Below are 26,655 nucleotides of genomic sequence, written 5' to 3'. Positions count from 1 at the left end.
TGGAAAAGTAGCAGTAGCAGTAGTTCCCAGTGGCTCTGTTGATGTTTGTGCACATGCGCAAGATTTGCTGCGAGATGTTCGTTCATCGTTGTAAACCATTGGATGTCTGATGGAAACACGGAAGAACATCTCACAGCAAATCTCGCGCAGCCGCTGGGAGCTACCACTACAACAAGGCTAAAAACAGAGATCAATTTTTTTTTTTTTTCATGTCCCAGCTTCAGGACACTTGGGTCAGTAGGACGAGCAGTATGGATGTTGCATAGTGTGTGTTTTGGACGATTCAAAAGTGAACTCTATCCGCCCCGAACTCCAAAAGAGTTTTGATAACTCCGAAAGTTCTCCAAACCCTTCCTTGGCAGTAGAAAATTGGTGAATTATTGATTTTGGGTGAAGTATCCCTTTAATTAGAAAAACACCTGGAATAAGATAAAACATTACAGATTCATTGGATACTTTTTCTATTTTTTTGTTCCATCTTATCCATCTTATTGTGTTTTATTCAGGTAGGTGAGCGAAGCCGTACCAACAGCTAGAGAAAAAAGCAAGCAAGTAAGCTCTCGGGTCAAAAGTTGACCTTTAATATTTTAGATGGTTGGACATTTTCCTGCTTTTAAGGCTCCATTGTAGCAGCTCTGGAAATATCCTTACGTGACATACCTGCATCTGACCAGTCATCCACAAGAAATCAGAATTACCACCTAAACTGGATCTGTCTCAGACACTTTTTTATTTAAATGTTAAAACAAAGAGCAGCAAGGGAGGATTTTTTTTTTTTATAAAATGTTGCTTTCAATGTATCTGAGAATTTTTCTGTTGTTCAGCTTTGCCTTTTATCAGCCTAGAGTCTCTGTGCAGACCATCCTAGTAATATTCTTGTAAGTGAAACATGACTCCCCCCCTTTCCTCCTCTTTTACATTAATAATTCATATTACATGATTATAGAGAAATACACAAATCACTATCAAATGTCAGTCATTGATTTAGAAAGATGTTTTTTTTTATTATTATTATCAAGCATAATAACAGCAGGAATGTTCTGACTCAGTAGGTGAAACAAAAACTCAGAGTGGTTCTGGTACATTAAACAGTGTGTTTGTTGTTGGCGTATTTTCGGGCTTCAGGAGAAACTGTGGAGGTTGTGATAAACATATATACACCCCTGGTCAGCATAAATGCAACAGATGTAGCCGCAGTGCACTATATATGGTGTTTTCTATTATGTAACATAATCACTCCGGGTTCATAGGTGTTATGTAATTGCTCCATTGTCTCCCTCTCTCTGGCCGTCTGTGGGCTCTGTGTGGAAGAGAGAGCCGTGTGCCGTTCTAGATGGCATTAGATGCGTCAAGCCCTGTGTCAGTTCCACATGATAACCCTCAGCCTGTTGTGTTGTTTCCCCCGCTCTGTTCAATGTACACCTTGTCCGAGGGACAAGAGAACACACCGACTGAAAAAAATAAAAAAAAATAAAAAAAATAGCTGGGAACCGGGTATGAAAATGCAACAGAGCTGGGCGCCGTTCCAGACTGCTTCCCCCCAGAAAGCACATATGGAGCATGAAGTCAAACGACGCATTCTTTTGCAGCCCTTTTTTTGTTTGTTTTTTTTGTGTCCATAACGTTCAGAGCTTTCTTGAATTTTTGAGTCGGTCCATGGAACAGCTGATTTAGTCAATGCATTGTCACCACCACCACCACCACCACCAGGCAGGTTTCTAGAAAGAATCTCCTCTTTTGTTGTGGACTAACGTGTCTTACAGACCAGTCATCAGCACACAACAACAGCAGCCATTTTTTTGTTTGTTTTTTTGTACACCAAACTCATGTTGTTGTTCAAATCTCATGTCTTTTGTGCTCGACGGCGGCAGTGAAAGGTCACCGGGAAGACTATAGGATTGCCTTCAACCAGTAACTCGTGGCGCAGGGTGGAAACACATACAAATTGGTCAGCCATTGTAATCTACAGGATGCATCACAATGAATAGATAACTCAGCCCCGTGCAATGTCTAATTTGAGATGTCAAGCCTGCGTGAACACCGTCCTGTTTCGCCCAGCAGTCGGTAGCATCCATATTCATCTGGTTTCTGAACATAGGAAAAGATGCATCGAAACGGTTACACTCTGAATAATTCATAGAGAATTCACAGCAAACAGCCAAAATGTTTAAGTATTTAATACCATGACTCTCTGGCTACTGTCATCCTGGGTATAAAGCAGATATAGAAGCCCGGGGTCGACCCTCTCAGTTAAACTGTGATTTATCCGCTCGCTCCAAACGACAGCCTGTTGCTCTCTTCCATTTGTGTTTGTGTGTTGTTGTTGTTTTTTTCCCCCTGAAAGCCACTGAAATATTAACGTAGACAACCAGTATGGAAAGAACAGATACAGGCTGGTGTTGAAAGGCAGAGGTCAACCTCTGACCTTGGGTTATCGTTTTACCGACAATGTGACATGTTAACAAGCTGAAAATCTGTCAATGAGAACAGCTTTTTTTTTGTTTTGTTTTTTTTACATCTTGCTGCCACTGGATATTTTATAAAATATTCATTAAATTCTAGCCGAAACAATAAATGGATTGATTGATTAGCTGATCAACCAAAAGGAGTTTAAAGAAGTTTTAGGAAGAAATATTTTGGTTAAGGCTGAGATGATTGGGTTATGAATGATAAACGGCAGTTTGTCTCTGTGTTTCCTCATGCTGCCAGTTCTCATGCTAAGCTGAGCCACCTGGGTGTAGCTTCATATTTATTGATCCTCTCTGACTCCTTCAAATCCTTTAGTCTTTAGACATGGTAGAATCCCTCCTCCTTGTTTTGTATGTTCCTAGCATTTTTTGATTAAAATGTGTCACATTTTCACATTTAACATAAAATCAAGATCAAAGATTAACTTTATTGTCCCACAAAGTGAGAAACTAGTTCTTCTGGGCCATTCGCCCATGCTGCAGCCACAACACAGAACATACGATTACACACGATCACAAACGTACAATAGATATGTGCATCCATATCATACAAGGTGCCGGAGAGTGCAGGAAACATGGTGCATTAAAAAATGAATAGATAACACTTAATAAAGGTTTTTAAAAAAGTGCTAAAATTGTAGAAATATCCAAATCTTATGTGGAATTTTATTATATTTTATTTTTATTTTATTTAGCACATATCAAGGTAATGCAATGACCATAAAATAAAATAAAACAAATAATAAAAAAAAGCATTATAAACAGCAGACATGCTAGGAAGTCAAGAGGACCAACCAAAACAAGGACAAAGCATGGATAGGAATGCCATCTATCATACAAGGCACACGCATCGCACACACACACACACACACACACCCTCGAGAATAAAACACAGTTGAGCACACGGATCAGGCTCATACACACATCAAGCTGTTACGAAAGTTAAAAAGAAGATATTCAGTTCTCGATTACACAGGATGCATTTCACAGACTAGAGGAATGGAGTGATATGAGAACAATTTCTGAATGGCGATTGAATTTTTTGGGTCAGCATCCGTCGGTCACTGAAACACATTTTTGTTTTGTTTATTCATATGCATGGTATATGAGTATTTTGAATAATTATAATAAATATCTTATGATTTATCCACCTTCTTTCTTTCTGATGTAGACAAAAAGCCGTCGGATGACATGCCGATCATAGCGGTGATGGTGGCCCTGTCCTCGCTGCTGGTCATCATCTTCATCATCATCATCCTCTACATGCTCAGGTTGGTTGATGTTGCCGCCGCCGCCGCCGCCGATGTTCTCGTCGTACTGGATCATCAGCCAGAGATGGCCTGAGGTGCTGCCGTTACCGCGGCAACGACTGATTGGCATTCTTCTTTGAGGCTTAAAAGCAGTGTGTGTTTATTTCCGTCTGTGTGTGTGTGTGTGTGTGTGTGTGTGTATCACTGTGCGCTCATATGCACTTTGATCTTCATTGATTGACAGGTTTAAGAAGTACAAGCAAGCGGGAAGCCATTCAAACTCCTTCAGACTGACCAACGGCAGATCGGATGATACAGGTGAAACAGCCAAATGTGCATTATATTGTGTGTGTGTCTGTCTGTGTGTGTGCGCGTGTGTGGTTTTTGTATTTGTCAGCAGATAATGACTGCACACTCACTGCACACTAATGTATTTATTTTGGGTCGTATCAGCAAATATGTTGAGCCAGTTTGACCAAACTTGTTCCGCTGGGTTTCCTCTGATAAGCCCTGATTGATCCTCCTCCTCCTCCTCCTCTAGCCGATAACATTTCACTGGTTGACTGTTGTTGGTAGAGGGGCTTTTGTTCACTGTGATTACCTAACCAACAGGGCTGCAGTCGGCCGTCTCGTAGGTTACAGGGTTGTGTCGCGGCGCCCTCTGGTGGCCACCTTTAGAAAAGACAGCAGATAGAAGACAATGAAGTCGGTCTTGACTGGATGTGATGTGAGATACTTCCAGTCTCATGTTCTTACCCTGGCTCACATGTCTTTATCTCCACCTGCCTCCACCCCTCCTGTTCCTTCCCTCCTCCTCCTCCTCCTCCTCCTCCTCCTCCTCCTCCACCACTCGCTCCTGCCCACTCCCTTCCTGCTGGCCGGTCGGCGCAGAACTCCAGAGCGTCCCGCTATTGGCCCGTTCGCCCAGCACAAACAGGAAGTACCCGCCCCTTCCTGTTGACAAGCTGGAGGAAGAAATGAACCGTCGCATGGCCGATGACAACAAACTCTTCAGGGAGGAGTTTAACGTATGCCACACTCAAGCACACACACACACACACACACACTGATAACATAACACACTTGGGCCCGAGTTTGACCTCCGACCCATTTCCCTGTAGCCTAAAGAAGTGAAGGAAGCAGCCATCCAGACGGGATCATGGGCATGGTGTTGATCTGGACTATATTTAGTCTTACAGTCGCCCTTTAGCTACCAGATACGCACGGTTAACGGCCCAGTACGCATGTCAAACCAATCGAACAAAGTCAATAGTAACAATAGTAGTAAGTAGCTGTAACTGGTAAAATGGTTGGAAGTAAAAAGATGAAATGTTGAATGACTTAAAACTAATGTTTAACAGAAGAAACATGAAGCCAAGAGATGATGTAAAGGCTCATAGTCAGAGCAAATAGATTTGAAGCATGTGAAATGATGAGCTGAATGATAGAGAGCTGAAGTATGGATACATGTTCAGCAGTAGTAGTGAAAACATGCACTTTTCTAAACTGACAGTGAGAAAAACTTTTCTTTTGGTGCAGCAAAATATCCCCAAAATGAAGGAGCTTTCAAGATGCTATTATCACGTACATCTGATTTGTGATGTGATTTTGTATATATGGAAATAACTTTGCAGGGGTGCACAACTGCACACACAGAGAGATTAGAGATTGGAGAGATTGAAATGCATCTGTCCGTTCACCTTCCTGGTATCTAAATGTGGCCTTTCCTGTGTTCAGGCACTGCCAGTCTGCCCCATACAGGCTTCATGTGACGCCGCCTCCAAGGAGGAGAATAAAGAAAAGAACAGATACGTCAACATCCTGCCATGTAAGTGAACACGGAGCTCTGACACTGTGACGCTGACGGAGATTATTGACAAGGCAGGGAACAGTGTTATCTGGCTTTATTCCCTGCTTTTTATCCATGCAGTCATAGAGAACATCAGACAGATGACAGTTTAAGTCATTTAATGAGTTTTACTTTTGGTTTTGTCTGTGCTGATTCTTGTTTTCATTCTCTCTACTCTCTCAGATGATCACTCCAGGGTGCATCTTTCATCTCTGGAGGGAGTCCCCGACTCTGACTTCATCAACGCCTCCTTTATAAATGTTTGTATAAGTGCAGCACTGTTTCCACAAAAGAGGCAATTCTGCTCTAAAAATGACGGACTCTTTATTTTTGCCTCATCCTAACTCTCTCATCTCTCTTTGGCCTCTCTCTTTCGCAGGGATACCAAGAGAAGAATAAGTTTATTGCAGCTCAAGGTAAAAGTTTGTGTCTGGCATCAGAGGATACTGTTGCTGTGTTGTTGTTGTTGTTGTTGTTGTTGTTGTTGGTTTGATAAACGGAGTACTTGATTATTAGCTCAACAGTTGTTCTCTTCTTTTCTCGATCCGTCTCGGGCTCTCAGGGCCAAAGGAGGAAACAGTAAATGACTTCTGGCGAATGATCTGGGAGCAGAACACAGCGACTATTGTCATGGTGACCAATCTGAAGGAGAGAAAAGAGGTAGTGATGATGTTGATGTTTGTGCTTCGATGCTTTGTGCCAATAAGAGCGTTTGTGTTTAATTGTGGACATTCACAGTTGGATGAGACCAGTTTAAAAAGCACAGAGGAACAAAATCTGTCTCAACCTCTTCAGTCACAAATTAAAGACCAATAAAACCAATGTTATTTTTTTATCTATAAAGTTTTTTAATCCCCATTATTAATCAAGAACTGTTGTCACTTCATTGATCTTTCTTGCTTTAACGTCACATACTCTGTCAAAGATGTAGCACATGTCAATTTCGAAAGTTAACAAAAATTAAATCATAATTGTTAACTTAACAGTGTAATTTGCATGTGTGTGTGTTTTCAAAGCTTTGTGAGTGTGCCCGGTGTTAAACCACTCTCTGTTTTTCAGTGTAAGTGTGCCCAGTACTGGCCGGACCAGGGCTGTTGGACATACGGAAACATTCGTGTGTCTGTAGAAGACACGATGGTCCTGGTGGACTACACCATCCGCAAGTTCTGCATCCAGCAGGTACCGTCAATTCCTTTTATTAAAGGAGACATATTATGCCCCCTTCCCACAAATTAAAATAGTTCCCAGGTGTCTTAAAGACATGTCTGTGACATGATTTGGCCAAAATACACCAAGGATCAAACATCACAGCTCTCTTTTCATACTCTCAAAACATCCCTGTTCAGAACGGCTGGTTTCAGTGCCTGTCCCTTTAAATGCAAATTAACCACTGCTTGCCCCGCCCCTTCTACTGGTACCAGGTAGGGGTGGGGTTATGCAAATTCAAGACCTAGTCACATCACTGGAAGACAACTGAGGGAACGGCTCATAAAAACACATGGATTTCAGCCTAGGGAGCCTGCACATTACATATTTTTTTTGTCAATTCTCACATTTTGGGGGCTGGAAGGCAAGACAAACACCCAAATATATGTTGATGAGCCTTCAAAAAGTGATATTTCCATAATATATCCCCTTGAATACAGCTAAATTATCACATAGTGCCTTGTAAGACCACTTTGATCCTCCCATTTTCATAGCAGCGGTCGTATACGTCCTACAATACAGCGCTGGATAAACACTCAAGAAACTAGTTTGTGGCTTGGTCTAAAACCTGGTTTTACTTTGTGTTTCAGGTGGGAGACGTGTCCGGGAAGAAGCCTCAGAGACTCGTCACCCAGTTCCACTTCACCAGCTGGCCGGACTTCGGGGTGCCCTTCACCCCCATCGGTATGCTGAAGTTCCTCAAGAAGGTCAAGAACTGCAACCCACAGTATGCCGGGCCCATCGTGGTCCATTGTAGGTCAGTGGATCAAAGTTTCTGCTCTGATTGATTGATTGATTTATTTTTGTTGTGCCACTCACACGAGGCTCGTTTGTGTCCATCAGCGCTGGCGTGGGGAGGACGGGGACCTTCATTGTGATCGATGCCATGTTGGACATGATGATCGCTGAGAGGAAGGTGGACGTGTTTGGCTTCGTCACCAGGATCAGAGCCCAGCGCTGTCAGATGGTCCAGACTGATGTAAGTGCAGCGTTGGCACGTTTCTGTTCTTTCTCTCTCCCACGATGCAGCAGCGTTTTCAGTGCAGTGACCTCTCGTTTTCTCCACCTTCCTCCTCCTTCTCCCACAGATGCAGTACGTGTTCATCTTCCAGGCGTTGTTAGAGCACTACCTGTACGGAGACACGGAGCTAGAGGTGACCTCTCTGGAGTCCCACCTGGCCAAACTCTACACCCCGTCACCCGGAGCCGGCTGCGGCGGTCTGGAGGCCGAGTTCAAGGTTTGTTTTCCCAAAGCGGCAGTTGTTCTCTGTGACCCCCCCCTAAGACATCAAACCCCTAAGCATCAAACAGTTTCACTCCAGCAAAGACACTTCTGCTCAAGTATATTTATTAATATTTAAACCACATGACTTTTTTAGAAACTGACATCCATCAAGATCCAGAATGACAAGATGAGAACAGGCAACCTGCCGGCCAACATGAAGAAGAACAGAGTCCTGCAGATCATTCCCTGTGAGTGATGCACCGCTGCATTTTGTGCAGTGTCATTGTCACCTCCACTAGTGCACATGATGAAACTGCAGATTTTCTTCAGCTCTGGTTAATGTTTCTCTTTGTTCCTGACAGACGAGTTCAACAGAGTGATCATTCCAGTCAAACGAGGAGAGGAGAACACGGACTACGTCAATGCCTCTTTCATTGATGTGAGTGTAAAAAGCATCTGTAGTATTAGTAGTAGCGGATCGTTTCAATTCATTAGATGCGAGTTCATCGATCGGGCGTCGTTAAGTCTTCCTTTACTCCTCCTACCGTTTTACTTTGTAACGTATATCCTCCCTGGTTTCCTTCCCACACAGGGCTACCGTCAGAAGGACTCGTACATGGCGAGCCAGGGCCCCCTGCAGCACACTATAGAGGACTTCTGGAGGATGATCTGGGAGTGGAGAAGCTGCTCCATAGTCATGCTCACTGAGCTGGAGGAGAGAGGGCAGGTGTGTGTGTGTGTGTGTGTGTGTGATATCGTATGAAATATCAAGTCAATATCTGGCAAAAATAGAATATTGATATTAGATTATGTGTTCAAAGCTCCACCATTATTAATTTCAACAGAATGACCTGATCTGTAGTGGTTCTCTAATACATCTCCATGGATCTATAGATTATTCGCAACATGATGCTACAACCAAGCGTAAAAGTTATTGCTGAAGCGAACAGTCATACCAGGAAATTCATACAAAAAAGGTCAAAACTGGAGATGTGGAATCTTAATTAAATCTAATCTCGTTATTTCCAGCAAATATATGGTGGTTTGGTTTATCAGTGTCCTCATTTCCTCGTGCCATTGATGATTAATTCATCGAATATCAAATGGTATGCGGGAAAAGGCCAAGTGCAAGATCCAGATCAGAGAGAGATCACAGGTTTCTTTGATAAAGGTTAGATGTGTCACAACATATTAGAAATGAAGCGTTGTGGTGCCGCGGAGATGCTCAGGCCTATAAATCATATTCTACAGATGTTTGTTTGGTACAGATGCCCTGCAGAAATCACACCATCGACTTTTTCACTGAACATTGAGATGCAATATCTGTCAAACAAATCACATTATGATTGATTCAGCCCTATATGAAGACAATGTTTTGCATACACAGTAAAAACCAGTAGAGGTGTGGATGACTGACATTTTAGATTTCCCTCAGATGTTCAGAATCTGTTGTAAATAGTGTAAATCGACCATCTCCGTCTTGTGTGCTGCAGGAAAAGTGCGCTCAGTATTGGCCCAGTGACGGGGCGGTGGTCCACGGGGACATCTCCATCGAGATTAAAAGGGAGGAGGAGAGTGAGAGCTACACAGTGCGTGACCTCCTGGTCACCAACAACAGGGTAAGAGAGGACACACACGGCAGTCGTCCAGACAGCCGTCTTCTTAATCTTCAGTGACACCTAGAAAAACAAACATTGACGTCTTTTTTTTTTTTTTTGCTCCATCGCTCCATCCGTCCAGGAGAACAAGGCTCGAGCGGTGCGTCAGTTCCATTTCCACGGCTGGCCAGAGGTTGGCATCCCCACTGACGGGAAAGGCATGATCAATATAATTGCTGCGGTGCAGAAACAACAGCAGCAGTCTGGCAACCACCCCATCACTGTGCACTGCAGGTAACACACACACACACACACACTTAATATTTGGCTACTTTATCCTGAATGTAAAAACCTGAAAGTCTAAAAAAAGAAAAGAAATTCTCCTCTTGAAGATAATTCTTGATATTTCTTTGTATTATTTTTGCACATGAAAATGCTTCCGCCAGTTAAATGCGCTGGTGTGTGTCTGGGAAGTCGTTGCAGCTGTTAAATCACAGGAAAAAACATCTCAGAAGAATTGTTCTCTTTTTCCCTGTGATATTTTAACTGCTCCCCGTCGGACCGTTGCCATGCCTCCTTCCTAAAACGCACTCACACAAACCCTCTGGTGTATATGTTACGTCTGCGCCAAGTTACAGCACTGTGTATATTGAAGTTTTTCCTGTGTGTGTGTGTCTGTGTGTGTGTGTTCACAGTGCTGGCGCTGGTCGTACAGGGACTTTCTGTGCGTTGAGTACAGTCCTGGAGCGGGTGAAGGCAGAAGGCATCCTGGACGTCTTCCAGACGGTCAAGAGCCTCAGACTGCAGAGACCCCACATGGTGCAGACACTGGTAAAGGCCTTTTGTGTTTCTGAGTTTGTAAACATAACTTTGTTATAAACTGCGTAATGGGTTAATCTTTAAAGGTATGTAACAGGAAACCGAAACGTTTGCCTTCTTCACAGGGGAGGATCTTATTTTAAACTCCACCTGTTGGCTTTTTTTTTTTTTAATTCATAGGCAACAGCTGCTTAGGACTGAATGAAGAAACCAACAGCTTGATTTATTTTCACTGCCAAGAATTTATGTCGAGTCTGTTTCAGTCTCTGCTCGACACTCGAGGTTTGATAGTAGGACTTTGTTGTTCAGACCTGTTATCTGGCAGATAGCACAGACACGTTCAGACAGGAAGTCGGTCAAGTAGGCGGAGCTACGTTAGGTCAGTACTTGGGGGTCACAGACATACAGTAAAGTGATGATTGTGTGTGTGTGTGTGTGTGTGTGTGTGTGTGTGTGTGTGTGTGTGTGTGTGTGTGTGTGTGCGCTCTCTCCTCCAGGAACAGTACGAGTTCTGCTACAAAGTGGTCCAGGAGTATATCGATGCCTTTTCCGACTACGCCAACTTCAAGTAGGGAGCTGCTGCCGCGGATGGAAGGATAGATGGATGGATGTCAGCATACACTTTATACAAGCACGCACCAGAACCTACACACACATACGTACATTACTGAGCAGAAACCTGCATTTTTTCCCCATCTGGTGGATTTGAAAAAGAAAAAAACCAACAACATAAAAAAAAAAATCAAAAGGACTCATCACATCTTGATCTGTGGATGGGATAAACTGCCCGAAAGGAAAAGGGAACAGACGTCTCGGCCCGGTGGACAGGGCAGTGCAGTCGGACAGAGAAAATAACTGAGATGCCTTCTTGAATATTTTGTAATATTGGTCTTGTTAATACAGCCCTTCAACCCTATTTCCTTCTCATCTCCCACCCCCCCCACCATATGTATATATACTTACTGTGTTGCATCTTATTACTTTGGTTTCAGACACAGTTTTGAGTTTGGCTGCATTTTCGGGTGGCACCTGTAATGTATTTTATTGGTATATATATATATATAAATATATAAATATATATGAATATGAATCTAATGCTTTGGAGGCTAATGTAAAAAAAAAAAAATCCAGAGTCAAGGTAATGATGTTTGGATTTTTTTTTGTTTTGTTTTGTTTTTTTAATTTTATAGGGACAGAGACTAAGGACATTTTTTGGCTTTGCCTGAGCCGCGCTGTAGCGACGTGTGTGTGGTAGCAGAATCCAGGGGTTTCTCCATTTACACACAAAACCTGGATTGTTTTCACTCTCCTAGACATTCATACACACACACACACACACAGATACACAAACACACAGTCAGAGCCATTTTCCACACATAATTTTAATACACTTACAAGTGATAACAATTGGAGATGTGAACCTCTGTGACGTAGCTCAAAGTCTCAGGTTGACGCACACACATAAACACACACGTTTAATACCAGGAGCATTCATTCTTGTTGAGCATCTGTATGTGTGTGTGTGTGTGTGTGTTTGAGAGGGAGCGTAAGCTGGCAGAGAGGACGCGGTGTGTTTTCACTGTCACTGTCTTCTATCGGCCAAGTGCCAAAGTCACTTCACTCGTTTGGTTGTGCAGCTCTGGGGTCTGAGAGACTCCACCAACCGTGTTTAGATGTTCAGTACAACAAAGCTATTTTACTGTCCTAGGATCAGCGACCGACACATTCCTGGACTTTTATAAACATGGATTTTTTGGGAAAGTAGAAAACATAGACTATATTTTTGCCCCCGTTCAGTAAAGAAATCTGATGAGAATTGGTCAAACGTTGAAATAGATTTTTAATAGGTCTGTTGTTACAGCATCAGCATCATGTGAAAAAGCCAAAATTTTAAAAACGACACAATCACAGTCAAACTCCATTGTTGCACCATACAAATCAACAAAATGTTCTACGCCCAGCATATTTCTCTTTCCTGTTTACAGACACACGTCAGTATTTCTTGTAGACTGTGTTGATACATTTCTTTCTTTGAGTCTGCCTGAATTAACTGTCATTTCATTTCTTTTTCTTTCCTTTTTTTAAATTTTTTTTTTTACGTCAGCCTCACATCACGACGCTGTGCTGTCACTGTTTTACAGAATGATTTGCTTCCGTTTCCTATCGTGAACACTGATGCCGAAGAATGTTTTCCTTTTTATTTTTTCAAATGCTGTTGCTAACATTTTCCTCATGGATGGATGCATTGTTACTTTTAGTAGTGGAGGTGTGCCATGCGATGTTTGCAATGATTTCTTTTTTCAAACAGCTGTCCTCTGAGGACACTCAGGCTTGAACTACAGTGTTTTTTTTTAAAGATGAGGTCACAATTGAGGCCGTGCCCTTCATGATTGTAATGAAAGATGAATGATGTCAGTCAAACGCAGCGCTTCAGGTCAGTCCTAATTTCAACTCGGTCAGCTCAGGAAATGACTGATGCCAGGATTGTTTAAATTTACAGATTAAACAAATTGATCTTGAGTTCATCTCCAAAGCTGATTCATGCTCAAGTGGTTTTAACTTCCACTATTTAGATAGTATTGACTTTTAATGCCATGATATTAAAAAAATCTATTTCTTTTAGGACTTTTAAAGCCTTTTTAGTCTTTTTTTTTTTTTTTTTGTAATGTGAATTTTAACAGAGAAAAAGCTCCGTACATTTACATCACACTCGCACACAAACAGACTTAATGACAAACACTCCCACTGCTTTTATTAAAGGAAGGAGAACAATCAATCAGATTTGAATTCATTGATAATGAACGTCATTATTAAAAGTACACACTGAATTTTTATTAACGAAAAGGTGGTTGTGTCGATGCCGATTTCTTTTTTGAACACTCATGCACTATTTGCACCAAAAGCAAAGCCCTTAAATGTACAGAACCAAATGAGAGATGAGGTCAGAAAGACGATTTGGCCTTGATATTGGAACATGGGAATTATATTTGAACTCTTGAAGCTCTTTTCAGGTCTCAAAGTGCCCGGTGAAAGCCTTCTTCAAGGCCGGTGCTGGAACTTTCAGTAGCAGATTTTCTTTTTTTAATTGACCAGTCACTGAAATTGTTGGCTGTTTGTGCATCATCACCATCACCATCGTCATGATCATCATCATCATCGTCATTATTTGAGGTCTTGTTTCATTCCAAAGCATCACAAGTGCCCGCACTATTAGTTAGGTGCCATTTTTGTTCATCGTGTATTTAGTGTGTCACTTACAGGGTCTTTAAAAAAAAGTGGAGGAGGGGTCTCTGTCCTGTGTGTGTGTGTGTGTGTGTGCTTCAAGTTACCTGGGTTTACTGTGTGTGTTTGCATCACGTGATCACTGTCTTTCTGCAGTTTGACGCTGTGCCAACCCCCTTCGGACCCACTGTTGTGCGATTTACAGTGAAACTAAAACAAACCAAAAAAAAGTGCCTCACTGAAAAGGTTTTTTTCAAAAGAAATTGATTTTCTCAACTTGTGATGGAGACGTCACCATCCTCAAGGCTTTCCCTTTTTTTTGGATTTTTCCTAACATGCACATCCTAAAAACCTTTTACCTGCAGACCGGTGACAACAAACCTCCTTTTTGTTTGATGAACCAATAGGGCCAAAACAAGACAACAAGGGTCGGCCAACCTTCCTCACACATTCCCTGACGTCGTATTTACCGAGATTCCTTTAATTTGTGCGAGTCGAACTAAGAGTGAGGTCACTTTTTCAAAATGAATTTCCGTCATGATTTAACGGCTTCATCTCATTCCATATCAGCTGAACGTGGGATCCATGACAAGTAATCAATTGTGGGTACCCCAGTGTTGAACAAAAATTCATGAAGTCCCCCCCCCCCCCACCCCCACTACAAATACAATTGCATTATTTATGCATTATCACTGTTTAACACATGGTTTATTCTTTTAGCTTTCGCCCCCCAGTGGAGCATTTTGAATGCCCCAGAAAGTTAATATATGTCTCCATTTGTAAAGAGGGAGACCACCGGACGATTGGACTCTGAACTCCCTCCTCCTTCTCTCCACCTCCAGCTCCACTCACTGCTGTCCTCTTATCGCTTCCTTTCCCTCTTTCACTTTGTCCTCGAACCATTCTTTCCCAGTGGTCACTGCCCACTCCCTTTTGTACATAATGTAAGGTTATTTATATTTCATTCCTGTCTGCTGCCTTGCTTATTTTATTTTCTTCCCCCTTCTTTGTTTTTCCTGCTCTCTCCCTCTCTCTCTCTTTTTTTTTTTTTTTAAAGATGTATATTGAACTGTATTGGGACCATTTTGAAATGTATTAGATGTTTCGTTTTGGCCATTTTTAATTTGGTATAATTGTCTTAAGCAAATCCTATTTTTTAATTTGCCTATGTTTGTTTCTAGTGTTTTGTTATTCAACATTTGAATATATGTATATATAATTATATATATGATAAAATTATATATAATTATATAATGCCAAATGGCCTTTCTAAGCAAGATACTGTTCAAACCTAATAAAGTGCTTGAGATTTTAACATTGGTCTGTATTTATCCAGTTAAATGTGAAACACAACTCAGGTTCATTCATGCATTGTTGACGTTTGTTTCAACCTGATGCTCATTACAGCTTCCTCCTCAATGAAGACTAATGGTACAGTGCTGCCAAATAATTGCCAATCGTTCTCCTGCCTTATAGATCACTCAGTCCTCCTGAGTGTTGCTCTTCAAGGGGCTTCAATCAGTGTTTAACCCTTCAGCCTCCAATCAAATATTAATGGGCTTTTTTGAACCAATCAGTTAATAATCTGTGAATCATTTAGTATTACTGTTGATACGTTTGTACGGAAAGTACCAGGGACACATGTTTACATTTAGGTTGTGTCACTACTCGGTGAGACTTGTAGTGGTGGGTCCAAATTGTAACAGTTGAGATGAAATAATTATTCATAGACAGAGATATATATGAATAATATTTTCACAGAAATGTTTTTGTATTTTAAAAACCCAAGGTCGAGTTAATATTGAAAAGGATCGGGACTTCAAACAGCCTCACAAACCACTATAATACAATCATTTGTATTTGAAAAAATACAAAAGTGTCCTTGTAAACACTACTGTAAGAAGTAATATCAGAATAAAGCTCAGTCAAATAGTTAAATGCAATTCATACCAGTGAGTACACATTAATGATACACAGCAATATTGCCTTTGTTTGCTGCTCAACTTTTATCTGAAAGCTTTAGTATCTAGTCAGCTCAAAGATTCAGCTTTACAGCACAAAACATGTGACTTTTAAAATATGATGCATTGTTATAATGAATTAAACAGTCCCTAGAGTTATAATTAATTCAACCTGTTTAATGTAACAAAATAAGACAGAAATAATGATTGTACCTGTAATTTGGTACATTTTAGTTTTATTACTTTAGTTAAGTAGCTAAGTAAGTTATCTGAATGCTTCTTTCACCACTCCCTGCTACCAAATGAAATAGCAATACAGCCATAACACACTCACTGACACTCACAGTCACCAGCTAATTCAGTTTAGATACAAAGTAAAGTAAGTACAGTAATCAAACATTGGCCACATTAACCATTACATACGATTTCAGTAAGATTGCATTTCTTGAGGGAAAACTAACTGAAACAATAGTAATGTAGCCACCAGTCAGTGTTACATGTCATCTGTGATGCATCCTGGCGTCACCTTGCTTCAACCAATGGCGTACACTAAACTCATACAACGTTTGATCAACTGAGTCAACAGCCACACGTCACACTACACTGTCGCTCATTTCCTGAGTGAGAATCGGCCTCTGCATCTGTAACGACTCGCCTCTAATTGAGAGCGAAGTCATCTACGGCCCGGTCACGAACCCTCACTGTTTGTTCCTCTTGTCGTCAGGTGTCCCTGAGTTTCCTCTGACAGAGGGGTCGGCCGGGTCACAGAGAGGATGTGTGATGGGTCACTGTGGTCAATAAAAGAGGAAATAGGGGACTGTTAGGTTTTGTCTTCTGCAGTTTAATCTTGGAAATAAATCTAGATGCTTGTGGTCAAAGGGAAATGTTTTGGCCAGAGGTGAAGTGGTTTTGTGTTTGAGGCCCTTGGTGTAATATAAATCTGTTTCCACTGCAGTTTTCAGCTCTTATTGCGTTTTCCCTTTGATAAGTTATGTTTAGAATGACAGCTTTATTGCATATTGATCATAATACAGAAATATTCTTGAAAAAAAATAGGCCTGAATAATACAGGTCATCACTATATTGGTTCATTTAAGTGCCAGTGTTTTAAAAGTGGGCATGGATGATACATGTGAGTAGACAACCATCCCATGGGTCTTGGTGCTGTTTGCAGTTGATAATTGGGGCGGGCCAGGTCCTCTGCACCTCTTGTCCACAGGGAGCGTTCATAACACCACTGGGATGAAAAGGTACAGAAGGGTCATTAATGGGCGGGACACATGGGGAGGGATAATCCAGATGTGCGTTGGAAGAGGAGGTTTGGGGACGTACATAAAGTGAGGAAGATGAAGAGGCGGAGGAGGATCTCTACGGTAACACATCTGATCCACTGCAGGACAAGCACAGAGGTCTTCTGGAGGGACACGACGAGAGGACACCTGTGGTGACAAAGTTGTAAGAGTTGAAACTAAGGTAAGGACGCTATATTAAACTTATAGTATGTGTATCTTTACTGTGCTCTGCCGAAAACCCAAGTTGTGAATATTCCTGCCTTTAATATTAAAATGAAAATGAATATTGTCTGATCCACACATTTTGTATATGGTGATTATTGTTACCTATAAGTGAAATAAACAGATTTCAGATTTGATCATTTATGTCAAATAAGTCGAGTATGAAAGTGAATAGTTGATTAAAATGTTTGCTGCAGAAAAACTGTTTTAAATACACTTTTAAAAGCTGAAATTTGCAGCAAAAGAGTTTACAATAGTTTTTACAATTCAGTCCAAATGTGTAAATTCACTACAGTGTCATTATGTTACTGCAAAAATATGAGTTGATGAGCCGTTATTGCTGTGTATTATGAATACTGGTCTTATGAAGTTATTAAGTGTGATTAGGATCAAAGATTAAAGACAGGCCTCTGAATGTCTCTTTGTCCATAGGTAGAAATATCATGTGTGTATCTCGGCTGGTTTTGCTGCTGGGGCTGCTTCTCTGTATCGGGGCTCAGCTGTCCAGCGCCCAGCACTGGTCTCATGGTTGGTACCCTGGAGGCAAGAGGGAGCTGGACACTTTCGGCACATCAGAGGTCAGTCCCAGACAGTGTATGTATGTATGTGTGCGTGTGTTCGTGTGTGTCATTGTGCAGTAGTACTTTCTCAGTCCCTGTGAATGGAGAAATTCTGTAGCCTACCGCCACGATTTTCTCTCATATTCCCTCTCTCTCGCTCTCTTTCACTGTGTCAGATTTCAGAGGAGATTAAGCTGTGTGAGGCCGGGGAATGCAGCTACTTGAGACCCCAGAGGAGGAGCGTTCTCAGAAACATCCTGGTAAGGGAACAAAGAGAAAACAGAAACACCAAGTCCAGTTTTGTTGTAATGTACTGTCCACTAATGATATCACAAAGCTTTATAACAGTAGTGAGATCATTAAGTGATGAACAGCTAATGACTTGACTCATCTGTTATTGATACTACCACTGTAACTCTGGTGCTCCAAAATCTAAAGTCCACTCTGTAGGGAATTGCATTGCTGTTTCTTGTGACGTTAAGTTACAGGAATGTGTCTGCAAATACACAGATGCAACCCTGATGACATTATGTCCTACACACTGTTGAACATAAACTGTATGAATGCAGAACTATCTTACACACTCTTACACATCTGCCTGTAACCGTAATAACTCTCTCCACAGCTGGATGCCTTGGCCAGAGAGCTCCAGAAGAGAAAGTGACATCTTTCCAGGCTACGCTACATTTCTAACTATAGTGTGACCCTCTTCATTAGTCCTTGTCTTGATGTGAAATAACTTCATGTTTATCCCCTGATCCTGTCTTGTTATATTTATCTGTAAATTTGGTTTTCTGAAATACATGGATCAATAGGCTACATGGCTCACCAATGTTGAAATTATAATGCCCCATAATAAAGTATCTATTTTGATATTAACTTTTTTTTCTTCATTTTTTGTGTCTGAAACCCTCTATTGCCATACGATGTGAACAGTAAATATAGAGTAAAATAATTAAAAGTGTTTTACACATAAAAAACAAACTGTAGCTATAATACAGATATAACCTGTTGACATGTCACAGCAGGAACAGTACAATCAGTAGACTCAAGATATTTCTAAAGTATTTCATAGTGCTTAATTTCAATGCATGTTATTCTTACGTAATGCAATAGACAATGGATTTTCAGAACTGATTAATGCATGTGTTTTTATAGCCTATAATTTGTTCAATTATTTATTTAGTCTCAAATTGCTTAATCTTCATAATATAGATATTGAATTTACAACAGTACACTATGCACTGTACAATATACACATTAAAAAACAAACCGTGGCTAATATTAATGCAGATACAGTATAACATGTTGACAATGTCAGAGCAGGAGCAGGCAGTACAGGTGCACATAGATAGATAGATAGATAGATAGATAGATAGATAGATAGATAGATAGATAGATAGATAGATAGATAGATAGATAGATAGATAGATAGATAGATAGATAGATAGATAGATAGATAGATAGATTTTTTTAAACAAAACAATTTAACGATAATTTATTTATATGAATTGCTAAAAACACTGCATCGTGCCCGAATATTATTATCAAAGCAAACAAATCAACGCCGTTGGCACAGGACGTAACATTACGTCATTACGCACGGAACGCGTCTCCAAACAGCTAGAGATAAAGATGGCCGACACAAACGTCTGTACTCCGCAGTTTGCGGAATCAGACGCTCAAAATAACACTACCAGTTCCCCTAACGCGGCTTCTGTCACAGATGCTGACAAAGTAATAAACACTAAAATAGATAGTACCCAGGTGGTTGAAGGTGAGTTTTGTCTAGAATGTGAAAAATTCAGCTTCCTGCCTGCGTTAGCGCTTTAGCTAACCGGGCTAATCCAGCTCAGCTGTGGGTGAAGTCGAGTGAGTTAGCTCATTAGCTAAATACGCTAAAGTCAGCGGGTCTAACGTTTAGCTGCAACGCTGTGAGTTAAACAGTTATAGTGTTATATCGCTATATTTTAATTTAAAACCTTTAGACCAGCTTGACAGTGAAACCACACAAGTTTTAAAGAGGTTGTTGCTCGTTTTCACAGGTCTGTAAGTGGTTGGGCTAGTTGCTAACTGTGTAGCAGTGGCCCAACCCAAACGGCCTGTTCGTCCTTTTAAACCAGACACACATACACACACACCGGTAGTCCGGGTTAGTTTAGCCTGCTTTGGCAGCTACAGTAGCACGTCTCGCTATGGGAAGGCCACCAAATAAGTTTTAATGGGTGACTCTGACTGTATCCTCTCTTTTGGCAATACATGTTAATGACATACTAATATTAACACTCACTGATACAGTCAAAGAAATTGACAATGCACGCAAATTTGTTGATAAACTATTTGGAAAAGTAGATATGACAAAAAAGGAGAGAGAAAAAAAAGACAGGGTTATTAAATTTGGTTTTGAGTTTAAACCCCCTCGGCTGAATTGTCATCCACCAAAAAATGGCCATATGCATCCCTCTTAAAGTGAAATAGTTACATAAATTACTGTCGGAGATAGGAGTGAATAGGACAAATTTTCTCCTGATTCAAACACTGAACACATGTTTTGAGATACAGTACCTACACTCTCTGTTCTCTTGTTAACCTCTACTGTGATTATCATTTGGTAAGTACATTGTTTGAAATGTATCAGCAGACAGACATTTCAGGCAGAGAAATGTGTAAATGTTGTTGTTGTTTTTTTTCTTTGGGCAGAGTCAAGTTTATAATGAAGATGCTATTTCACTGAGATACACAGAGAAATGCTGTATTTTGGTGTAAAAAAAATTACATTTACATTGCAAACGTGTAAATGAAAATTAAATCATTGCACCATAGGTGGTCAATATTGGGACTCAAGGGATTTCCAAAGTATTTCATAGTGCTTAATTTCAATGCGTTGTTATTTTTCTTAACCTCAATGTCTCTATTCAGTAGACAACGGAGCTTCAGAGCTGATACACCTGTTTGATTTTTTATTTTTTAAAAATATTATTATTTTGATAATTTGTACAATGATTTATTTAGTCACAAGTAATCTTCAAAATATAGATATTGAATTTTCAATCATGTAAACTATGCACAGATGAAAATAGACCACGAACAAAAAATTTAAACACAAAATTAAGACAAATTGAGTGATTGATAATCAGTATATTTTAAGGATTAAAAGTTGTCAGTAATGCATAAATTCCTGTTTATGATTTTAACACTACCACTTACGCTTTACCAAAAGTGAAACTCACATACTTCTTCGACAGCTTCTTCATGAAACTAGTCACACTCATAACCAAATGTTTTACCAGACCGTTGAGCTGTCACGAATTGAACTCATCTGCAGTATCGATGCAGGATGTTGGACATCTTTTTTTAAGTGCTGAATAAGAGTGTTTGAAGTCAAAATGAGCAGAGCATGGTATACTGTATTGATGCTATCAGGGCAAAAGTGGCTGACCTCTTCCTGCATTCAAAGCTTACATGAATACAGAAGAGCAGTGAGTGAACAATGAACAGGCAACAGGCATTGATCAAGCACAATGAATGCAGTCAAGCATGAAACCACGAGTTTCTCACATGGAAGCAATATATGCTGCAAATTCTCAAAGAGATACCTGTTGAATGAGAACAATTTGCATGGCCTGTTTTATAGCAAAATAGGTGCTTTATATTTGATCTAATGACGAAAGTGCTTATTTAATACATGTAATTGATGTCAACTAGTAAACTTTAAAAGGTAATATAAGCCAGGGCTGCTGCGCTTTCCGTTGTACAGGAAGTTGGTGACTGAAAGTGAGATCTGTTTGAAGTGAAAACATTTTGACAATACAAGTTGCTCCCAAATGAATGCGATAGAGTGATTTAATAGGTCTTTATTTATTAATTGTGCTTAAAAAACCTTGCATTTTGTCGACTGATGCTGAGTTGCAACAGTGATGCTGTGCTCTGCCTCACAGGAGACAAGAACGAGGAGGAGCTCCTAAAGGGTCTCCTCACCGACGACTACTGCCACGTGTGTGAGGCGGTGCTGCTGTTTGAGTCTCAGAGGTTGTCTCACTATGAGGTGTGTGCAGTTTCCCAAACCCCACTCAACGTTAACTGCAGTTTTATTTTACCGACCTTACCAGTAAAACCAGGTCAGACGCTTTATAATGATGTCTCGTCTTCTCAACTGCAGGGAAAGAAACATGCTCAGAAACTCAAGGTGTACCTGCAGGCCAAGAGAGCTGAGAAGACATACAGAGAGTCCACAGCACCGCAGGTCAGCCATCAAGTGGAGATTTTACTTTTTACACTGTTTTTTTTATTATTGAACATCAAGCTATTAGACTAAAAGTGGAGCGAACTGAAACAGTAGTGTTGCAAGCATCCAACCATAAGGAGACTTAAGGGTCATAATGATATTCCTCTGTTTATGTAAAAGAGAGATGGAGCGGAACTGCTATGTCGCTATGAAGGAGCCAATTTTCATCTGTGACTGCCAGAACAAGCATTTTGAATTAAACTAAAACAAATACAATGAGTAAAAACTCCAAATTTGTTATTTTTTATTATTAATTACAGTATGTTTACATTTCTTGTTGGGAAGCATCTGTTCGTCCCTTGACCTCCCTGTGTTGTCCCTGTTTTTTGCAGCAGGCCATGACTACTGATAAGGACCGGTTCTGTGAACTGTGCAATATGGTGTTCAGTTCCCACTTGGTGGCAAAGTCGCACTACGAAGGGAAAGTCCATGCAAAAAACCTCCGTAAACAAGGTCTTCAGCCCCCAGGCAAGTGTAGGGTGTGTGATGGAGAAAGAGTATGTTCACAAATTGATGGTATATTATTGTTGACATTATGACAATATAGATTTCAGAGGGCAAAAAACAAATTAATTTAAATTAAATCTTTTTTCTATATAGCCATAAAGAGGTACACAGAGGTGTGTACTTCACCAAGGCTGACACCTGATGCTGCGGACCAGAAATCAGCCCCAGACGGTTGTACGGAGCATCTCATGGACCAAGCAGCCACCACAACTGCCCCCAACACAGAGGTTGACCTGAGGGATCCTAACAAGTGCTGTTCCCTCTGCGCTGCTTCCTTCAACAATCCCCAAATGGCTTTGCAGCATTACAACGGACGCAAACACCAGAGGAACCAGGCGAGACAAGAGCTGATGAAAGAGCTGGGTGACAACGTCCAACAAGGTAACACAGCGTCCTGCAAAGTAAAGTTAATATTCAACACTGTGGGTTTATGTGTATTTTTGTATGTATTATGTACTGTTTTTTTCAAGTGGCAGATGAAATCTATAGTAGCACAACACAACATCAGCTCATAAAATCAAAATAAATACAGATTATTGCCCAGAAATGTGAAGCAGAAAACAAACAAACAGAATACCTAAATGCCCAAGTCACATAAAGTAAAACTGAAATCCCCTCCACAATGTAGATGTTAGTCCATCAAACGTAAAAGAGAAGAAGCGTGGACAAAAGACAGTTGAAATATGTTGTTGCACACAATACAGTCTCAAGTCAATTATTCATAGCGCACATTTAAAAACAACATACATTGACCAAAATATTTGAAATATTATTTCTAGTTCGCATGAGAGCGCTATATGATTTTGTAATTTTGTAATTGTCTGTTGTGTAGAGAAGATTTGAGACCCCTAAACACAAATGTAATAGTAACTGTTAAATATTATGTTGATGTGAATTACTGTAGAAACTGACCAGAACCATCTTTTCTTTCCTCCTTTCCCACCTCACCCACTCTCCAGCCAACTCCCTGAAGTGTCAGATGTGCAGTGTGCAGTTTAACTCTGTGGAGATGTACCAGGCTCACGTTCAGGGGAACAAGCACCAGATTAGGTAAGATCAACAACTGGCTGGCAAAACTGTTATTTTACTCTGCCAAGATAATCTCTGCTACGCTGCACTTCACCTTTCCTGTCAGACCTCTGCCAACAGTGCAGCTCCATTCACTGACACTGAATTGGAGTATTGAGGATTGTCTCCTCAACTCTGCAGCTCTGTGGAGTTTTCAGCTGTTTTTAGCTTTTGCTTTGGTTTTCAGCCAGGTTTGTGGTCGAGTCCCATGGCTGTGTGTCTTACTGACACGATTGAGGTCAGCAGTGTGCACAGTTCACTGCAGTCGGAGTATGTGAGCGCACCAAAAAAATAGCACAGAGGAAAGAAACAAGCTAAACAAGTCGTCTTAGGTTTTAAAGTTGCATCCTTGATTTTAACCTTTTGTGACAACAGGAATGATAATTTTCTGTGTGTATGTACAGTATGTGTGTGCGTGTGTGTGTGAGAGAGAGAGAAAGAGATTGTGGCAAAAATGTGGTCCTGGAGACTAGTACTGAAGCAACAAGTACCACAGAGGTGGTTTTGAGGCCTTTTGCATGTGTTTAAATGTCTGGTCAAATTCTGTCAGGAAGATTCATCACAAAGTTTGCACGATGCAAAATGACATGATATGATGGCTGAGTTCACACTCACAGATGGGCCTGCTCCGACACACGAGTACTGAATCACTGTGTACTGCTATCTATCTATCTATCTATCTATCTATCTATCTATCTATCTATCTATCTATCTATCTATCTATCTATCTATCTATCTATCTATCTATCTATCTATCTATCTATCTATCTATCTATCTATCTATCTATCTATCTATCTAAACTTAATTTTATGTTGAACTGTAGCCATTGAGTGGAAAAAGAAAACACCATGAATTTTATCATGTGCACCTGTACTGTTCCTGCTGTGACATGTCATGTTATATCTGCATTAATATTAGCTACAGATTGTTTTTCATGTATATGTCTACATTTATGAGTGTTAATAAGAGCGACTGTCCAGGCCTGTTATTAGCCTATTACACTGGTACACAACTCTCTCTCTCTCTCTTTGACGCCACAGAGACCAGGCGCCAGAAAACAATGTGGGAAATTACATTTTATAAATCCACATGATAGTTGCATTGATTTTTCCCAAATTAAATGACTAAATTAAATGACTACGGGAATATTTAGGAATCATGACTCATCCTAGGGCTGCACGACCAAAATGTTAATCACTATAATATACATTCTCATTGGATGGTCATATTGCTCTGGATAAAGTATATGTGACATAATAACTTCATCATAAACACTCAATAAGCTACATATTTCAGTACATTTGTTTTCCAAACAGCACTCACTCAGTAGGGCTTTAATGTGACATCAACATTTATTACCTGATTGAATTTCTACTAAATTCCTGTTCCTGTGCTCCTGTCCAGGGAGAAGAAGGTCGTTGACCTCTGCAAATCCCAACAGAAAGTCTACAACACATTTGCAGATGAACTGGCAGATTACATTCAGGTGCAAAAAGCGCGTGGGATCAACCCCAAAACCGGTCAGGTCCTCACTCAGGACGACCCGCAGGAGGAGGAGGATGAAGAGGGAGCACAGGAAGTATTAAACAAGGAGCACGCCCCAGAGCCGAACAAACCTGCGCCCGCCCTTCCTCCCACCTCTGACCCTCCTCATCAGTTCCGCCCTGGTTATTTTTACCCCCCTGAAGGATGGCGTCCTCCTCCCTACCCGGGCCCTCCCTGGCTCCCTCACGGCTGGGACCACAGCGGCCCGCCGCCCGTCTTCTCCGGCGCGCCGCAGTTTGCCGGTCGGCCCGCAAAGAGGAGGAGACAGCGAACACAGTCGAGCTCATCCTCGCACACTACCTCATCATCTTATTCCTCTTCGTACTCATCATCTTCCTCCAGCAGCAGCTCCAGCGACAGTGACGATGAGAAATACAAGCGGAGAGAAAGGCGGAGGATCAGGAGATCGAAGAAGGAGCGAGGGAGGAGGGTAAGAGACGAGGAGGCGAACAAGGAGGACAGGAGGAGGAAACGGCAACGGAAAGAACGAGACAACGAGTCGGAGGAGAGAAGGAAGGAAGAATTTGGAGAGTCGGAGCAAGAGAGGAGGAGAAACAGGCAAAGGAAACACGGCAAGCAGAGACGAAAAGACAAAAAAGCGAGAGGAGGGGAGGAGGAGGAAGGAGGGGAAAGGGGAGTGACGGACAGGTTAAAGCCGGAAGACGTGATGATGGACAATAGAAAATACACTGAAGTGCACATACAGGCTGAGATTAACGTAGAGCAGGAGGAGGGCGGGCAGGAGGAGCCGGCCAAACCCAAATACAGAAAAGAGAAGAAGAAAATGAAAGAGAAAGTGGACACCAGGACGGAGGAGGAGAAGCTGTGGGACGACTCCATCCTGGGCTGTTGAGCTCAGCAGGAGCAGCTGAAATGAAAAACTGTTAATACTAAAGTTAATAAAGTTTTGATAGCAGTTAACAAAGCAGTCGTCCCCATCTGCTCTGACGGCTTAAACAGTGTTGTTCATCATCGGCGTGCTAGCTGGCTAGCCATGCTTAACCAGTCTGTGTTTGTCAGGAATTAATTTTATTCTGATTTCATTGTGTTTTGAAAACGTTTCTCACACCTGCAATAGCTTTATTTTTCACTTTGACACTTAACAAATGTCTTTATGATTTTCACATGTACAGTTAAGGCCGCTGGTTGTTGGCGGCCATATTTAAGATTTCTTGTTTTCTCGCCTATCACATAGAATGATCAAGAAGTCTTCTTGACCTCTTAGCTCCACTTAAATTATGTTCAACTGTGTCATCCGTGCTCCTGGCAAGGATGTTTTAGATTGTGACACCTATAGCCGCCTGTGGTTGGCGCTGTTGAGCTTCACTCAGAGCATCAGTAAAGCAAATAAAAGCCCACAGATGTTGCAGGCTCAGTCATTTTGTTTCTTTTGAAGCTGCGGGCTGTTTTCACTCAGAGCTGTGCAGGCTGAGGTGTGGAGGTTCAACGTATGGTGAAGACAGCAATGAAAAAAAAAACTCACTGTGTGCGCTTAGCCCGCACTACATCACCACAACACTACTTATAAAAACTACGAGTGCTGAGTCGTCCCCTCAGTCAAGTGTGCGCTTGTCTGT

General features: G+C 41.1%; 3 protein-coding genes across 3 annotated transcripts in view; all 3 read left to right on the top strand.

Moving 5' to 3' along the window:
• ptpra (protein tyrosine phosphatase receptor type A) overlaps positions 1-14,952 on the top strand; it is a 30,827-nt gene extending 15,875 nt beyond the window's left edge. The window contains exons 5-22 of the mRNA XM_085776096.1: positions 3,640-3,739; positions 3,963-4,036; positions 4,610-4,746; positions 5,456-5,546; positions 5,751-5,827; positions 5,947-5,983; positions 6,130-6,227; positions 6,627-6,746; positions 7,364-7,530; positions 7,617-7,752; positions 7,862-8,011; positions 8,153-8,246; positions 8,361-8,437; positions 8,591-8,725; positions 9,492-9,617; positions 9,739-9,890; positions 10,292-10,427; positions 10,913-14,952. Coding sequence (XP_085632222.1) covers positions 3,640-3,739; positions 3,963-4,036; positions 4,610-4,746; positions 5,456-5,546; positions 5,751-5,827; positions 5,947-5,983; positions 6,130-6,227; positions 6,627-6,746; positions 7,364-7,530; positions 7,617-7,752; positions 7,862-8,011; positions 8,153-8,246; positions 8,361-8,437; positions 8,591-8,725; positions 9,492-9,617; positions 9,739-9,890; positions 10,292-10,427; positions 10,913-10,987 — 1,982 coding nt within the window. The 3' untranslated portion in view covers positions 10,988-14,952. The remainder of the gene's footprint in view (positions 1-3,639; positions 3,740-3,962; positions 4,037-4,609; positions 4,747-5,455; positions 5,547-5,750; positions 5,828-5,946; positions 5,984-6,129; positions 6,228-6,626; positions 6,747-7,363; positions 7,531-7,616; positions 7,753-7,861; positions 8,012-8,152; positions 8,247-8,360; positions 8,438-8,590; positions 8,726-9,491; positions 9,618-9,738; positions 9,891-10,291; positions 10,428-10,912) is intronic.
• A 2,037-nt stretch (positions 14,953-16,989) lies between these two features.
• On the top strand, positions 16,990-18,551 carry gnrh2 (gonadotropin-releasing hormone 2). The gene is made up of 4 exons (XM_085778007.1): positions 16,990-17,071; positions 17,545-17,690; positions 17,849-17,932; positions 18,298-18,551. The coding sequence occupies exons 2-4, from the start codon at positions 17,556-17,558 to the stop codon at positions 18,334-18,336; spliced, it is 258 nt and encodes an 85-aa protein (XP_085634133.1). The 5' UTR covers positions 16,990-17,071; positions 17,545-17,555; the 3' UTR covers positions 18,337-18,551.
• Positions 18,552-19,279: 728 nt separating this feature from the next.
• On the top strand, positions 19,280-26,436 carry zmat1 (zinc finger matrin-type 1). Its single transcript, XM_085776089.1, has 7 exons — positions 19,280-19,449; positions 21,611-21,717; positions 21,832-21,915; positions 22,290-22,431; positions 22,558-22,845; positions 23,424-23,514; positions 24,938-26,436. Exons 1-7 carry the CDS (start codon positions 19,308-19,310, stop codon positions 25,929-25,931), a joined length of 1,848 nt encoding a protein of 615 aa, XP_085632215.1. The 5' UTR covers positions 19,280-19,307; the 3' UTR covers positions 25,932-26,436.
• The last annotated feature ends 219 nt before the right edge of the window (positions 26,437-26,655 follow it).

The sequence above is a fragment of the Trachurus japonicus genome, chromosome 5 (assembly GCF_045865225.1).
Source record: "Trachurus japonicus isolate A0001 chromosome 5, Traja_1.0".
NCBI lineage: Eukaryota > Metazoa > Chordata > Actinopteri > Carangiformes > Carangidae > Trachurus > Trachurus japonicus.
The sequence above is the reverse complement of the archived record's forward strand: the minus strand, read 5'-3'. Positions and strand labels throughout refer to the sequence as shown.

Bases quoted from the DNA above. Each gene is read 5' to 3' on its own strand.
- gnrh2 (XM_085778007.1), top strand. From the start codon at position 17,556: ATGTGTGTATCTCGGCTGGTTTTGCTGCTGGGGCTGCTTCTCTGTATC. The intron at 17,691-17,848 runs GTCAGTCCCAGA...TCACTGTGTCAG, and splicing joins ACACTTTCGGCACATCAGAG to ATTTCAGAGGAGATTAAGCT. The intron at 17,933-18,297 runs GTAAGGGAACAA...CTCTCTCCACAG, and splicing joins GCGTTCTCAGAAACATCCTG to CTGGATGCCTTGGCCAGAGA.
- zmat1 (XM_085776089.1), top strand. From the start codon at position 19,308: ATGGCCGACACAAACGTCTGTACTCCGCAGTTTGCGGAATCAGACGCT. The intron at 21,916-22,289 runs GTCAGCCATCAA...TGTTTTTTGCAG, and splicing joins GAGAGTCCACAGCACCGCAG to CAGGCCATGACTACTGATAA. The intron at 23,515-24,937 runs GTAAGATCAACA...GCTCCTGTCCAG, and splicing joins GGGAACAAGCACCAGATTAG to GGAGAAGAAGGTCGTTGACC.